Here is a 16,530-nt window from a genome sequence, read left to right on the forward strand (position 1 = left end):
AGTGCTAGTTGTGGTATACCCGTAGTACTCTTGCCATCTAACCTGCCTACATACCTATAGGCTTCTGTGTGGCTAAGTTGCATATAACAACCAGTTGCGAACCAATCAATTTCTTCATCAGACCAGCTGTAGCAAGTGCGTCAGCTTGGACTATATCTCATGCCACTCGCAAAAGTGTAAGTGGGTGTTAGGGTATTTGGATATTTGCCAATCACTCTTCTAAGTCTTTAAATGTATTTGTATCACCTCACGCGCAATATTCGAGTTTATCCATTCAGCCGTGCAGGCTTTGATAGCTGCTTGGCCATCCGGTCGGATGAATATTTCGCCGCCCATTTGCAACAGATATGGCCAACGCTTCTGACTGAAATACAGTAGTGTTACAAAACTTTTATTATTTTTTATTTTGCAATTCTTTTCTGTAGGTCAATTTTTTTTACGTTGCTTTTGCTTTCATAAAAAATTATAAAAAATGTGTGCGGATGAAAAGACGTGACCACTCTGCGAATAGAAATCGTCAAAAATCAACGGTATTTTGTAGCCATTTGAAACGGTGTAGGGATACGCATTAAAAGTTGTTAGGACAAGAACAAACCAAAAAAAAAAAACAGTACAGGTTTAGGAAAAGAAATTAAAGGTTAAATTCAGTGCCCTTAAACAGAGGCAGTAGAGTAGATGTATGTATGTATATGCATATGCATTGATAATGGAAACACCTTTTTCACTACAAATAAGTTGAATCAAATCTCCTTAACTTATTATGTACATAAGTAATCGATAACTATTGCACTCACCAACATTAGCTTCTCGTACTCCTCCTCCAGCAAACTGCCATTGAAGAACTTCTGAGTGGAGATGGTATCGGGAAAGTAGTAGCCTTTCCGGCAAACGCATTTATAGGAGCCACGACGAAATCCCAAACCTTTTAGAGCTTCACACTGTAAAATAATGCAAATTATAATGGGATAACAGTAGTACAAAAACAAAAATTATATTATATGTATTCTTTTTTTTGTTTTGCCATTTGTTGATATGCATTTCGAAGTTGGAATCAGAATGCAAGCAAAACGAACGAAGCTACAATAAAACAAACCAGATCACTTTGACATTCAAAACAAAGAATCGCTAGAAAAAATACAAACCAGCTCCCCTGCTGCTTTTATTCTTCCTTATTTTGTACTCGTATAAATGCGTCATGGTTTTGAATTCCATTGGAAAGTGAGCAGCATTTGAGCGGCCAATGCATTGATGGTTGTTAAGGAAAAGGTATCGCAAATGAAATTAATGGAATATTTTGCTTGTTTATTTTAATAAGGTTTTGAATTGACAGCGCTCGCCGTAGTCGAATGAATTGGTGCGTGATTATCATTCCGAAGTACGTAGTTTCCAATCCTCATACATGAACATCAAATAATAGAAAACGTTTTTTCTAATAGCGGACAACCTCGGCAGGCAATGGCAAGCCCTGGTGTGTATTTCTGAAAGAGCTTCTCATAAAAATATCTGCCGTTCGAAGTCAGCTTAAAACTGTAGAACAACTTCAAGACCCACACCACAAATAGGAGGAGGAGCTCGGCCAAGCACCTAACAGAAGTGTACGCGCCAATTATTTATTTTATTTTTTAGTTAGGATGCTTACAGAAGATTTCATGATCGCGATGCGTGATGCGTTCATAAAATCGACGATCTAAGATGCTTAATGGGTAAAAAGTGTAGACTAGTTTTTTTATCTTTCAATGTTATTCCCCTCAAGTGAAATACACTTTTCACATCCTTCTACCTATGAAAAAATATTTTTCAGATTTCTCTTAGAGTTAGCTGCCTTCTCTCACAGTTGCCTTAGTCTTCCTCTCTTATTTATTCAGCCGTCTTGATCTCTCTGTAGTTGAAAAATATTTGTCCCACTAACGCCTTTTTTAAAGTTGACGAAAAAAAACAATAATGGAGTTACTAGAATGCTGCTCCTAGGAGACATATTCTTCTTCACACCTAGCTCACCTGGCTTACCAGGAGAATTATCATAGCAAGGGCCGCTCATTAAAGTTCCCTTAAGCAAGCGATCAATTTAAAAAAAAAGCCTCGCTGTCTCATTAAGCGGGAATAAAAAAAGCACAGCAAGTTTGCTGAGCTTGGCTTCATATGGCGCTCACTACAAATATTTAGGTATACAAAATTACTTATATTTTAGTCTAAATTAAAGTCGATTCTCCTTTACGCCTGCGAACCTTAGAAGCTGTCGCAAAAAGAAACACAAGCGCTTAAAACTTTTATTAACCGCAGTCGGCGTAAAATCAGGTAAATATTCTGGTGGAATACCAATCAAAACACTTTGCAAAGCAGAAACCCATTGTGAAGAAAATTATCAAATGGCAATGGAGCTGGTCAGAACGGCAGTTGAATGGAACTTGCAGTGCAGCCGCCGCAGCGGAAATCCATCTATCAAGGATGCTTGAGGCGGCGATGGAAATGACGAACCAAACAAGGCATGAAGTTAAATTACTGGCGCAAAATCGGGACTAGTGCCAACAATTTTGTGAGGCCCTCCATTGCATATTGGAATAAAAGGATCAATAAATAAATTAGGGTGGGGCATAAGTGTGTAGTATTTTTACCCAAGACTTATTTAAACAAGAAGCAGTAATTATTTCAATAAGTTATTCAATTATATATTTGCCGTTGCTCGTTACAATGTTTTCCCACCTCTCGACCATTTTGTTAAAGGCGTTCCGCTAAAAATCGGCTGGTCTGGTGTCAAAGTAGTTGTTAAGCCAGTTTTTAAGGACCTCTATGTTATACAAACTTGGCACAATTAAGACCACCAACAACAAACCATGGTTCTCTGACACCACTTGGGTCATCATTCAGCGCAGAAACGAACTTAAAAGGCAACTTATCAGCAATGGCTCCCTTCGGCCCTACAGAGAGGTGGCGAAGCAGCTAAAGAAATCGACCAGAAACGATAAGGAAAGTTCGTTGAAGATCTTGCTAGTGATGCCGAAGTGGCAGCAGGAGTAAGCAACATGAGACAGCTATACCGCATAGTTGACCGCCTAACTAACCAGCGGAGTAACAGCAACTAGCCGATCAGAGATCTGAATGGTGCTTTGCTGGCTTCAAATGATTACCTGATTCGCAGATGGAAGGAACACTTTGAAGCAATTAGCAACATTGCCCCTGGCAGTATACCTAGCTTTGAAATGGGCAGCACAACGACCAGCAATAAAATAATAACATCCTGCCCCAGCCTAGCGGAGATTAAGGATGCAATTAAGAAGCTGAAGTTCAACAAAGCTGCGGGCGTAGATGGCATACAGTATCAGCGGAAATTCTTCATCACCGTCGTATGGTGCAATGAAAAGCTGCCTCCGTCCTGGATAAAAGGCATCATCGTGAATCTACCCAAGAAAGGCGACTTGCGTGACTGCGGCAATTTGGTGATGAATAACCCTACTTAACATCATATACAAAATTGTAGCTGTGATCATACAAAGCAGGCTCAAAGATATCGAAAGCACATTAAGAGACGAGTAAGCTGGGTTTCGCCCTCACGGAATCTGTGTTGACTAAGCCAACACACTTCTGTTTATACCTACTCTACATACCTTTAAGAATGCTTTCGACATTATCAAACGAGACGTATTATGGCTGGCACTGAGTAGAAAGGGAGTTCCCGCCAAAATAGTCCACCTCATCAAAGCTTTCTACGAGAGCTCCGAACTGGCAGTACCTCACAAAGGCGATACCAGCGATCCATTCACTACCAACGCAGGCGTAAGGCAAGATTGTCCACTGTCGTCCGTTCTCTTCATCATCGTCCTTGATGACGTCATGAGCCAACAAAAAAGGCAGATCAAAAGAGTTTCACCAGGCACCTTGAGAATCTGTACTTCGCCGATGACATCTGTCTCCTCTCTCACAAACTCACTAACATGCAAGCGAAGGCGGACACACTAGTCGCGCTGGCATGCACTGTCGGATTGTAGGTCGACATCGCCAAGACGAAGGCTATGAGAGCTAACCACTAACGCAAGACAGGTATTGGTTGAGGGATGCCCGGTGGAATTCGTCAAAAAGCTTTTGCTATCTCAGCTGCATCATCACGGCAGATGGTGGAGCAGATGAAGATGTCAACTGCAGGCTAAACAAAACAAGGGCGCCATTCTGGCGGAAGCATACAATATGGGGGAGCTCGCAAATCTCCAGGCGCACTAAACTACGAATATTAGGCTCATGCGTGAAGTCCGTATTGTTGTACGGAAGCGAAACATGGTTGGTCTCTAACACCATCACACAGAAGCTACAATCCTTCATCTACAAGCATTATCTGCGGAATATTTTGACCAAACACCATCAGTAATGACGCACTGTGGAGATTGACGAACGAGGAACCCATCCTATGGTAAATTAAACACAGAAAGTGGCCATGGATTAGCAACAAATTGAGAAAACCACCAGATAGCATCACGCGAATGGCACTGGAACCCACAAGTGAGCAGAGGTCGCGGTCGGTCAAAAGTACTTGGAGAAGGTCGATGTTGCGCGAACTAGCAAATGCCGACATCTCATGGGACGGTGCAAAAACAACAGCACAGAATCGTGTACGATGGAAGAGTCTTGTCGAGGCTCTATGCTCTATGCTGAGGAGTGAACGAGGAAAAAAATTTTATCGAAGGTAATGCCCTTCATATGGTTTGACAGCTGTAAAAAGTTGGTAATCGGTCGGTACAAGGTCCGGAGAATAAAGCGGATGCTGAAGGACCTCCCATTCGAGCTCTTGGTGTACGGCTTTGACGACTTCTGCAATATGGGGCCTAGCGTTTTCGTCAAAGAGTTTGATTTGACCATGACAATCATGTATTTTCAGTCGAATAGCCTAATTCCTACGGTACATCTGGGCAATGGACAATGTAGAGCTCCTTGTTGACCGTGGCATTCTTTTAGAGCATTTCTCAGTATACCATGCCCTCCCAGTCCCACCATACACATATCATGATCTTCTTTGGATGAAGATCCGTATTTACTCTCGGCTTTGGCGTGTCTCCTGGGGCCACCAGGCCAAAAGTTGAACAAGTCATCAAAGTCGCACTCCAAGAGCTCGAATGAGTGTACCTTTACCATCCGCGGTATTCTCCGGACCTTGTATTACAATATTTTCCGCTCCCTGTTAAACTATATGGAGAGCGTTACCTTCGATAAAAACTGGTTTAACAGTTTCTTTGACACCAGAGCAGACGATTTTTGGCGGAGCGGCATGAACAAATTGGCCGAGAGGTGGGAAGAGGTTAATTGATTAACTTATTGATATAATTATTGTTTTTTGTTTAAATAAAAGACTTGGGTAAAAACACTACGAAGTTATTCCCCGACTCAATGATTAATTGAAAGTGAAAAATAAACTCGAACTTCAAAGACCGTTTGCATATGAGTGTAAAAGAATGTGAGTATGAGCGAGTATGTGAGTGTATGTGTGCATCTAAAACAGTTAAAGTTGTATTGGCTACCTACCATAGTTGTGCGTTGTTTACATTTATCGGTCCCAGCGAAGATGTTCAGCGGTTGGTTGCTGCCCGGCGAATTTCGTTGCGGGCACTGGTCGATATCGACACGCCTCAAATCAATATCGATGCCCGATGTGCCTCTATTGTTGTTGTACACACATTTTTCAACACAAATGCCCATCATTGTTTACCAGTCGTTCGTTTGTTTGTTTATTCATTCATTGTTTTGTGTCAGCAAATTTCGAATTATTTTTATTTTTATTGTTCGCCATTTCATTTGGTTCATACGTTTGTTTATTCGAGTGTTTTCCAATTTTCCGGTAAAATTCCGTGGATTAATAAACATTGGCAGCAGTTGTTAGTGGTGATATGAAACAGGATATGAAAGAAGAAAGGAAATCAAATACTCTTTGATTAGATTTTGATAAAAAAATAAAATTTATTTTAATTGAAAAGTAATTCGAGTAGAAGGTATGCGCGAATTTAGGCATCTATACAGTGAGAAAATAAATTGCATGTAAATATGGGCATATGTATGTGTAGGCACTGTAGCGCTTTAAAGGCAGCAGCGGAAAATACTCCCGAACTGATGGATTTATTTGATTATGTTGTGATAAAATGTCAAAAAAAAAATCATTTCATTTCTTTTACCCTGCGTAATTTTCATTTGTTTTTTATATTTCTTTATTTCTTTATTTTATTTTTTTATTTATTTTTTGTGCATTTTTGTGCTTAACGATTCTTATTAATTTTTTAGAAGCGTTTTACAATTGCACCCATTTCATATTATTATTATTATTAGGGACTCCGCACTGCGTCCAAGATAGATCTTTTGTGCAGAACCTGCTGAGGTACCCTATATTTTGACGCTTTTTAAAAATTTGAGCACATTCTGGGGTTATTGTTCCTTAATTTATATGGAGATACGGCAATACCGTTTTCTGCCTAGAGCAGGACAATTAGAAAGAGTTCAAAAGCAATACTTCCCACAAATGATGTTTACTTAGCTCATCAAATGTTGGCACTTTTGTAACATTTATAAAAAGCATTTACCATTGATGGTACTTATTGCAATAAATTATGACAGTGGCAGACGATTATATCTGCTATTTAACAGAAGTTCAACATTTGTAAGCAAATGTTGAAATTTGGAGAATTGTAGAAATGTTGGTCATACGACGTGGCTTACAAGTAATATAAGGTGCGTTTGATAATCATAAGACATCCCTAATTTTTCAAAGTATTTGAATTTATAGATTTAAGAGGAGGATACAAGCTTTACACATCGATTAAAGTAACAAAAGTTATCTGTTCCAATACAGAATTTTGAACTTTTTTTAATACATTAAGAAAATGTTCAGCAAAAACGTATTTCCATGCGTTTCAAAATGATAAAACACTGTTTCATTAAAGTGATCGTTTAACAAAAGTAAATATATTTTCTCGATTTTTTTTCTGTCATTTAGAATATTTTAGTATTCTCTGGAAGCACCATTTGCTTTAGCTACACAAAATAACCGTTTTATTCGTCGATTCTGATAACTTTTTAAGTAAATTTACATCTTGAGAGGCCAATTCTGCCTTAATAGCCACTTTAAGCTCGTTGGTGTTGTCAAATAGGCGATTGTTGGCAAAAACTCTTCTGCATAATATCCCCCAAATGTTTTCTATTGGGTTTAGATCCGGAGAACATGTCGGCCAGTCCATAGTTTCTATGGAATAATCGGTCAAATATTGCCTTGTTTCTCTGTTTACGTGGGATCGGGCATTCTCTTGCTGAAAAACGAAGGACACTTCCCGATTATCCTGAATAAAAGGAGACTATTTTTCGAAACGTTTTTGTAGTCCCCACTATTCATTCGCGATGCTGTGAACTGTATATCAAGAGTTGCTTTCGATGTAAATGCACCCCAAACCACAGCAGAACCTCCACCGAAGTTGGGTTGCAAAATAAGAGGGGACTCTTGCGCAAATCTCTCCAATAATTTACAAAACCAAAGGGTCCTTCAAGATTCCATTATTTTTCATTCGAAAATATAAATTTTTTAAAAAATAATATGAAATTAGGCATCATTAAATATATTCCCAATATCTTACTGTGCCCCAGTTGGTGTCTAGGTGTTTTTCTGCAAATTGAAGACGCGCCTGCTTGTGCCGTGGCAAAAGGTGGGGTCCTTTTCTTTTTTTTAGTAATTCTAAATGATTGCACCTCTGTAATGTGCGCCAAACTGTTGTTTTTGAAACCATATTTTAAACAACAGCGGTCAATTTAGTGCACGACTTAGTCGAGTTAGCAGCTTTTCGTATGATTGCTCTCTGTTATCGTCTTGATAGTAATAATTTTCTTCCAACGGCCTTCAAAATATTGTAATTCTCAGGACTCCGTAAAAAATTCCGGATTACACAATGACTTCCGCCTAGTTTTTTTGCAATTAATTTGATTTGGCCAACATTTTTCCACGCTCCTTTTGTGATAATATTGAACCCCTCGGCATTTAAAGTTAAATTGAATAAAATTATAATTAAAGTCATCCAAAACAACAATCAGCACCTTCTATCTCTCCAGAAGTTTATTTTCGACTAATGTCTTATCATTATGAAACGCCGAAAGGACTAACAAAAGTGTAGCTTCTTGGAAAGAGATAACGGTTGAACAAAATAGAGTGCGCTTTCGCACCAGAAAAAATTCATGGAAGTCTTAAGTCAATAACTGTTAAAATAACGCAAACTAAATGCTACTCCAGAAAGTAAAAGCGTGTTCATGATAGTTCAGAAATATCAAAGGTGTCTTATGATTACGAAATGCGCCTTATAATCGTATACAGTGTACTCTCTCTTAAGCGGACACCTAGGGGACTGAACAATTTGTGTGCTTATGGGAGGGGTTTCCGCTCAAGAGAAAAACATTTAAAAAAAATCTTAAGGATGTCTGCTTAAAAGAAGTGTCCGTTAGGAGATAGTTAACTGTGTATAAATATAATAATTTTTTGGTTCTGGTACTTATAGGTACTTATAGGTGCAGATTCTACGAAGGTTATATTTATCTCTAACGATAGCTAACAGACTAGGATTTCCAACAAAAGCTTCGTCAACTTTCGACTTACATATTTTTTTTTTGGACGTAATATATTGAAAGCGAAAACAAATTTTGAAATAGGTGATGACCCTCGAGCGATGCCATAAGATAAATACTCTAGACAAAGAACGATTAGACGTGACAAAAGAAGAACTGAAAAGCGCAATCCTGTAAAATTTTAGCTGAAACAAAGTAATCTAATTTTATTTGCTTCCAAACTAAAATTAACAATTATCGGCACTCTAAAGGTATGCACGTGAAGTTCAACAAAAATCACAAATATGTGCACACGGTAGTGTGGGGGGATTTTAGTGAACTGTATCCTAAATACTTAAGGAGAATTAAATACCCTGTCTCCCTCTGGAGTGAGTTTTTGTTGAGATATTACGAATAAATCGTTTTGGCTCATAATTTTGTGTCACATTCGGAATGTAATACTTGAAAAGTGATTTACACAAAATTAGTTCAAACTTGTTTGGACCAATTAGGGGACCTTGTAGTTGAGAAGTTTGTAAAAATCGTATTTGTAGCAGCCCTACTTGTCGAAGCTCATAAGTGTAGAAGTACATGTTTCCTATAGGCTTCCAGAAAACTGCTACACTTAACCATTTTGTTCTCACTTGAATATGATATTTGATGTGAGCAGACAAGGGTTAAGAATAAGTTTCCGATGCTTTTCAAAAGCCTATCCTGCGTAATTTTTCGAAATAGAAAGAACGTACTATTTTTTCCCAGTGCCTGGCTTTTTTCCGCATTTTGTTAGTTTGAAATTTCAAGATTTTTAATAAGAATTTCTTAGAAAATATTTGGTATCAGTTTTATAACCTATTAACATATTTTTATGTAAGAGCGTGCAATCTGGGATTTGCTAAAAAATCGAGTGCAGTGCAAGGATTTTTTTAAGTGAAACTTCTTAGGCGTCGATGAACGAGTGAGAATGGAGAGTAAAATTTCAAGGTCATGCAACGTTTTGGGGATGTTCGTTCCGCGAGAGAGAAAAAAGATATAACATAGTAGAAATAGCACTGCCTACTTTTTGGCGCTTGTTTGTTGCTGCAAACTTGTAGGAAATATATTTTTGGTGCCTCCTTTTTGGCGTTATATTTCCTCGGTGCCTTCTTTTTGGCGCTTATTTCCGATTCCTGGCTAGTGCTCGTCCATACTATAAATTGCTATCATTCCGGCGTCGGATTTATTGGTATTGCCTTGCGGTAATTTGTGCCGTTGCTGCGGTCCTGGAATCGATGCGTTTGTGCGGGTGATAAACGCTCGGAGTAGTGTGCGTTGTTGCCCCGGTTTGTGTCCGGCTACCACCAGGATGATCCTCCTTTACATTGAAAAGATCAGGTGTCTTCTTGGCTTCAGTTGGTGTGTCCAACTTAGCACAAGAAAGAAACAACTGGCACGCTTTGTCAACTCGGCCAAAATCGCGTAAGCACCAAGTAAGAAGAAGAAGAAGAAGAAGAAAAGAAGAGAAAAAAAAACTCCTGTTCTATTTCTGAGTACAAATGTACGAACTTCATTTCACTACCGATTATAGTACCCACTTATGTTCAATGGAAAGTGCCTTAATTACACTTATCATTAATCATTATTGAAATCTTCCAAATTTATGTATTAAATTAATATTTTCCAAACTTCGTGTGACAGAAAAAATAATAGAAATCCAAATGTGTAGTTAGTAGTGTCCCAATTTCAAAGCCCCACCATAGAGCGCGAGTGAGGAATCCGCTCCGTCAACGCAGAAAAAGTAAGAATTTATTCAGTAAAGTAAAATCTTTCCACTTTATCAGCGACGGATGAAGTTCCAAGAGACACAATTGCCTCCAAAAAACTCCTCATCTAATAAATACTATTGGAGCTGGAATAATTTTGCAAGTAATTTGCCTACTTTAAATAAACTAGTCGCAAAATCAAATAAACAGAAACAAATCGTAAATATGCCAAATGGTAATGTAGTAATGCACAAAATCTTTCTCAATTCCACCACTTCATCATCAACATGACCCAAGAACCTTAGTAAGTCATTACATAAATTCCGTCGTATATGTTTTATGGGCACGTAATCTTTCGAAACAAACATAAATCCAATCGCAATCGCAATCGTCTACTTTTCAGCTCAAATTTGTTGGTCGGTAATGCCTTTGTGCCTAATATGTAAAAATGTCGGGTTTTGGGTTTCTGATTTTCCGCTTTAACTGCATTTTCCGCAACGTAATAGTAAATTTACTAGCCACGCAAAGCCTTTTCCACCGAACAACAAAATAAGGGCATAAATCAATAAGAAAAAAGAAAAATCAACGTCCGTCAGAAAATAATACAAATAAATGTTCGAACCCTTTTCAGCTTTTAGTGACGTGCATATGAATATGTTCACATATTTGGATTGGGATGAAGCTGGGTAGGTTTTATGCGCGCCGCAGTAGAGAGCATCTAAAAGAGATATTTCACGTTAGACAAGCCAATGAAAGGTTAAAAGGAAAGAAAAATACTAAAAAAAAACACAACCTATGCCAATATCAACAAGCAGGACAGCGTCAAAGAAAATGTGGCAAGGTGCAAATGAACGGCTAAAGTGAGAAAGGGCACGACAAGGAAAAAAATTTAAAATAAATTTAAAAAGGGGGGAAAAAATAAAAAAAAAGAAGAAATAAACGCAAAGGAAAACAGAAGCAAAGCGAATAAAAATAAATAAAAATAAAGCACACAGCGCACAAAAGCAAAACAAAAAAAAATAACACAAATATAAAAGTGATTGCATGAATCAAGGAATGCAAACAAAGGCAGGCAACAACAATGCCAAAGTGAAACAAGCCAATGGATTTGTCATTTTTGCACGCTTCCAGTTACAGACACACACACACACACACGCATACATGTTAGCGTATCTACGTGAGAAAGTACACATCAGAAGCAAAACACACGAGCGCATATGCAAGCCACTTTCAGATTCCTGTTGCGTATACGACACGTATTACACCATATAAACATGAGAGTACAAGTGACAAGTATGTAACGCTGCTATTTATGTATGAAGGACGAGTTAAATAAAAAGTTTGTAGACTTTAAATGCATTTTTAATTTCCATTGTTACACTGTTTATTGCAACAACACCAAATGCGCTTTTTAAACAAAACTTCGCATTAGTTGTAAATTTTAGGAAATAATATTGAAGAACAGCTGATAGCCGCCGTTGCTAGCGCAGCATTTCTTTATGTTTATTTAACAATTTCATTGTTATTTAAGCTTCTAAAAAATAAGAAAAATAAAAAATAAATAATATTGAAGCAAAAGATTCGTTAAAAATAATATTCCGGCAGCATTCAACACTCAAAATTACTCGAAAGTTGAACGGCTTCAAAGCCACTTACGGCGCACTGATACTGGACGAAAATGGCACACCACAAACAAGCACAGAAAAACAGCTATCAACATGGAAGACATACTTTCAAAACTACGCTGAATACTTTACTTGATAAGAGCTCAGAAAGTTTCGAAATAAGATCGAAAAGATATTTAACTGTTCTGCTGGTCAGAGATAACTGCGGCAATCAAAACGATGAAAGATGGCAAGGCAAGTAGCAACGACAGTATCACTGCTGAGTTTTTTCGAGGTCGATATCGAAGCTATGGAGTCCCTGCAAATCGTGCGCGCGCTTCAGCAAATTTAAAGAAATGAAGATGGATACTCAGTGATTGGAGGGAAATTATTATTATTAAGATACGAAAAAAGGGCGATGGTAAATAGTGTGAGAACTGGCGGGGAACATCTATTCCTGCAGCTTCACTCAAATTATCTTAAAACGAATAACAGGTGCAAAAGATAAGCTTATTAGTGGGTCCCGGTGGTCTAGAGTTAGAAAATTTAGGCATTTTCAGGAATTTTTTGTTTGAAGAAAAAAAATAAAAAGCTATATTTAAATTTTTTAGGCTTTTTATTTAACTTCTTTTACATACAAAAATGAAAAAAAAAATTCTAACTTTAATAATTTAAAAAATGGCGCTGAAGTTGACCCGAAAAATTGGACCTGGACCTTGTTGTCCACTTTGGATCTTCTATTTATCTGAAAAACAAAAACCAAAACAACAGTCTACTTCTTTGATAGGTCTTCACAGCTTCTGCTATCCATAATCTCCATCTATGGTAAACTCAGCTTTTCTACGTGAGCTCCGATCGTCCAATGACCGATAAACACAGCTAAAAGGCTAAAACGTTAATGGCATGAAGTTCTCAGGGCTTTCTGAGCCTTCCGTTTATTGTACTGGGGTCAATGAGTTTTCGAAATAGCACATGAAGAAATGAAGCTCCATCTGATCTGTGCTTTCTTAGGAAATAAGTTGTGCAATATCCTCCTCAAAAAAAGTGAGGGGATGCCAATGATCGGGTGGAAGACCTCTGAGACCAATTAAGTTCCCTTTTTGGCAAGCGCATCAGCAATTTCCTTTCCCTCCCATGTCCTGGAACCCAGACCAAAGAAATGTTACACGTACACCTAAGAGATTTGAGATCTTTCTTACCCTGCAGAAGTTGACCAATTTCGAACTGCCTTATGGCGGCGTCAGAGCCTTCATCGAGGCTTGTCTATCGGAAGAAATATTAACATCTCCCTGGCTCCCGCGTTCCATAAGCATTATGCATACCTGCAGGAGCGTAAAAAGTCTTTTGCATGAAAAATACTAGCAATATTCGGAAACAGATAAATTGACGCTGATTTAGAGAAAACCATTGTACTGACTTGAGCCGTCCAGTTACTAGTTTCGTTGCGGATTTTTTCCTCGTCCCAATCCTACCCACTCGAAAGATTGCCTTGTCACGACTCTCGAACTTCAATTTGTGGATATGTATGAACTTCAGGTAAATACGTTGTTAATTGCTCAAAAATGCTACCCTGTCCCTTGAGATATTGTCTCCAGAGGCCAACCTCCTTTAATCTGATTGCACTTTGAGTAGCGATGAAAATAACGCGAAAATCGATGGGAAGTTAATGCAAAACGATGACACTTAGGGCAGTACTGGGATAAGTTCTAGAGGCTTCGGTGATGCCAATACCACTACTGCTTTGCACCCTTCGCAGTTGAGTGATATTATAGCCCTTCCGAAGAGCTTCTGACCAAATCAGGAACCTATACGTTAAAATTAGCAGAATTAAAGGCCATTCTAATAGTAGAAAACTACGGCTACCAATCCATGGCTGACTTCTCTTGCAGTATGAGTGGGTTACTCTGCTGAAATTTGTATAAAAGTAGACTGAAGACATTAGTAAAGTGTGGCGAAGCTCTTTCAAGGGCACTTTTGTAGCACTTGTCGTTCGGTCTAAATGGGGAAAAATTTAAAATGGCAAGTTCCATAGTATGAAATGGCTCTCAAGATCATTACACCACCTTCGTAGTCGCTCCAAATGATGTTCGCATATAATGAAAACAATTTCTGTAGCCGTGTGAGCTCTCTTAGTTAGTAGTTTTCTAGACCGATAGTCTTAGCTGCTATTGCAGCTTGCTATTAATAAAGGTTGTGGTTAAGTTTCAAGGGCCGGCGTTGATTTCGAATAAAATACAATTTTTTTATAAACTTATTGTCATTTCTCTTTATTACGATATTGTAATATTGGTACAGCTCAATTACGTATAAAACAAAATATCGGCCAAGTGGCCGCCGCGGCCTAGGCGGCTTACCTCCATCCGATGGTCCAAATTTTCGATGACGCTGAGACATAATTCAGGTTCTATGCCGTTAATGTGCCGAATTGTCTCATCCTTTAGCTCTTGAATTGTTGCTGGCTTATCGACGTATACCTTTTCTTTCAAATAACCCCAAATAAAGAAGTCCAACGGTGTCGTTGACGTTTAGGTGTGGTTCACATTCAACATTGGCCCTTGAAATTTAACCACCCTTCATTAATTACGAATATTCGTAATTAAATTTCTCAGAAATAAATAAATAAACAAAAATTATTTTTCATCATCTCAGAAGCTCGACATCATCTATCCTTCCACGTCATCATCTATCCTTCCACGCTCGTGATATTTTTGCCTTGAAAAATACGTATAATTGCCTGGCTACACTGCTACCTCATCACTTTCAACATAATTTTTTCGACAACTTTCCTGATGAGCTCAAAAATGAACAAAGCATGCTGCACTAATTTTAGACGTAGTTTAATTTCTCATAGTTTTATGCGTATCTGCACGTGTAGAAGAATTAAAATATTTGCTAATGCGATGCACTTTTCAACTGACTTCACACAAATATTTTGAAAACAAAAAGAAAAAAAATCAAAGTCATGGGTAATGTAAATTAAAATATCAGTAATATATTAAAAAAAACTTTCATTTATGATATGAACAAAATACTTGCATATACATACATACATACTAGGGCGGGTCGATTTAAAAATCGCTCATTGCTCTATGAAAATCGTATTCTAGGGATCAAAATAAGAAACTTTGCCGAAGGAACCATACCTCTGAAACGAATTCGGATGTCCACCAATTTGGGTCGAACGAAATATCCCACTTTGACCCATTTAGAGTGCTCCAATCGAGTCCAAATGTATGACCGACCCCCACTAACTTTGGACGGCCGATCAACCCATGCCAGTGGCACACCCCCTGGAACTCCCCTGGGGGGTGCCCCATACAATCATTTCAAAATATCACCATTTTTGGCCTTTACATGAGAAAAGAAACTAAAAAGTTCGACCCAAATTTGGAGACATCAGAATTCGTTTTAGAGGTATGGTTCCTTCGGCAAAGTTTCTTATTTTGATCCCTAGAATATGATTTTCACAGAGCAATGGGCGATTTTTGTGCCTCCCCACAAATCGACCCGGCCTAATACATACATATATACTACACATTTCACATATTGCCACACATCCTCAGATGTTTTTTCTGAACAACGTTTCCATGTCAGAAAAAGCAACCTGCAGATTTGCCACATATGAGTGAAACTGATAGGCTATTTTATGAGTAAAAACTACAATTTCGTTTTTAATTAAATTTTTTATTTTCTTTTCAAGGTAATAGCCTTCAACTGAAATGCATTTTTCCCATCGTAAGCGTAGTGGTCGCCGAATGGGTTCACGCGTGGCTTTCGTAGTGCTCTGGGCATGAAACACCAATAAAAATAAAAAAGCCAGCTTCCGCTCCCAGGCGCTGTAAAACTGTAGGCTACTCCATAGGCTAGGAAAGACATCAAGACATATACCGCAAATGGGATGAGGAACTTGGCCTTCGCATCGAGTAAAAGGGTGTAAGCGCCAATTATATGCATCTGAAAAATATTCTTCAGATTTCTCTTCAAAATAGATTTCTATGGTCGCCTTCATCACACTGTTGTCGGAAAATCACTATTGAGTTAACTCCTTTTTCTGATTCGAAAAAGAGAAACGACTCACTAGGAGCTAGATTTGCCTAACAGGTGGGCGTTTGAGTTCAGTAAGTCATTGGAATTCTTGCAGAAACAGCACTTCGCACGCCAACTTGTTAAGCCTCTTAGTATATAGGAGTGCCTCACGGACCTAACCCAGTAAATTAGCGTTGAATGAAATGCCTTTACGCAAGTAATCAATCAGAAAAATTTGTCTTATTGTGCCAGAAAATAGTAGCCATATCCGCCGGCGCCGACGCCGACTTTTCCACTTTGAATGTTTTAGTGACCTGTCTCCAATTTTTATTCGCAAGAAGCGTAGATGCTTGAACTTCGGTCTTAATGACGGAACCCGGTGTAATTAGTAGTCACAATGCTGTTGCAAATTTCATAGAAATCACTTTAAAATAATTACAAAAAATTTTGCAATTTTCCAATCATCGGTGCTTGTCGATAGCTGTGAGAATTCGTGGTGCCTAACGTGCCCTAGTTTAAGTAGAAAACTCCTCATGTTAAATATCGCGCATTAATTTTTATTGGCGCAGAAGCTTGGATGATGATACATCAGATGAGGCTGCACTTGCAGT

The 16,530-nt window shown here is 38.3% G+C and overlaps 1 protein-coding gene across 1 annotated transcript in view; it reads right to left on the bottom strand.

Annotated features, from left to right (window-relative positions):
* The window catches only part of LOC128868526 (uncharacterized), a 461,316-nt gene that overhangs the window by 71,649 nt on the left and 373,137 nt on the right, over positions 1–16,530 (bottom strand). The window contains exons 6-7 of the mRNA XM_054110716.1: positions 5,506–5,638; positions 795–938 (exon numbers count right to left, since the gene is read on the bottom strand). Of these exons, the coding sequence (XP_053966691.1) occupies positions 795–938; positions 5,506–5,638 (277 nt within the window). The remainder of the gene's footprint in view (positions 1–794; positions 939–5,505; positions 5,639–16,530) is intronic.

The sequence above is a fragment of the Anastrepha ludens genome, chromosome 6, assembly GCF_028408465.1.
Source record: "Anastrepha ludens isolate Willacy chromosome 6, idAnaLude1.1, whole genome shotgun sequence".
NCBI classification, from domain to species: Eukaryota; Metazoa; Arthropoda; class Insecta; order Diptera; family Tephritidae; genus Anastrepha; species Anastrepha ludens.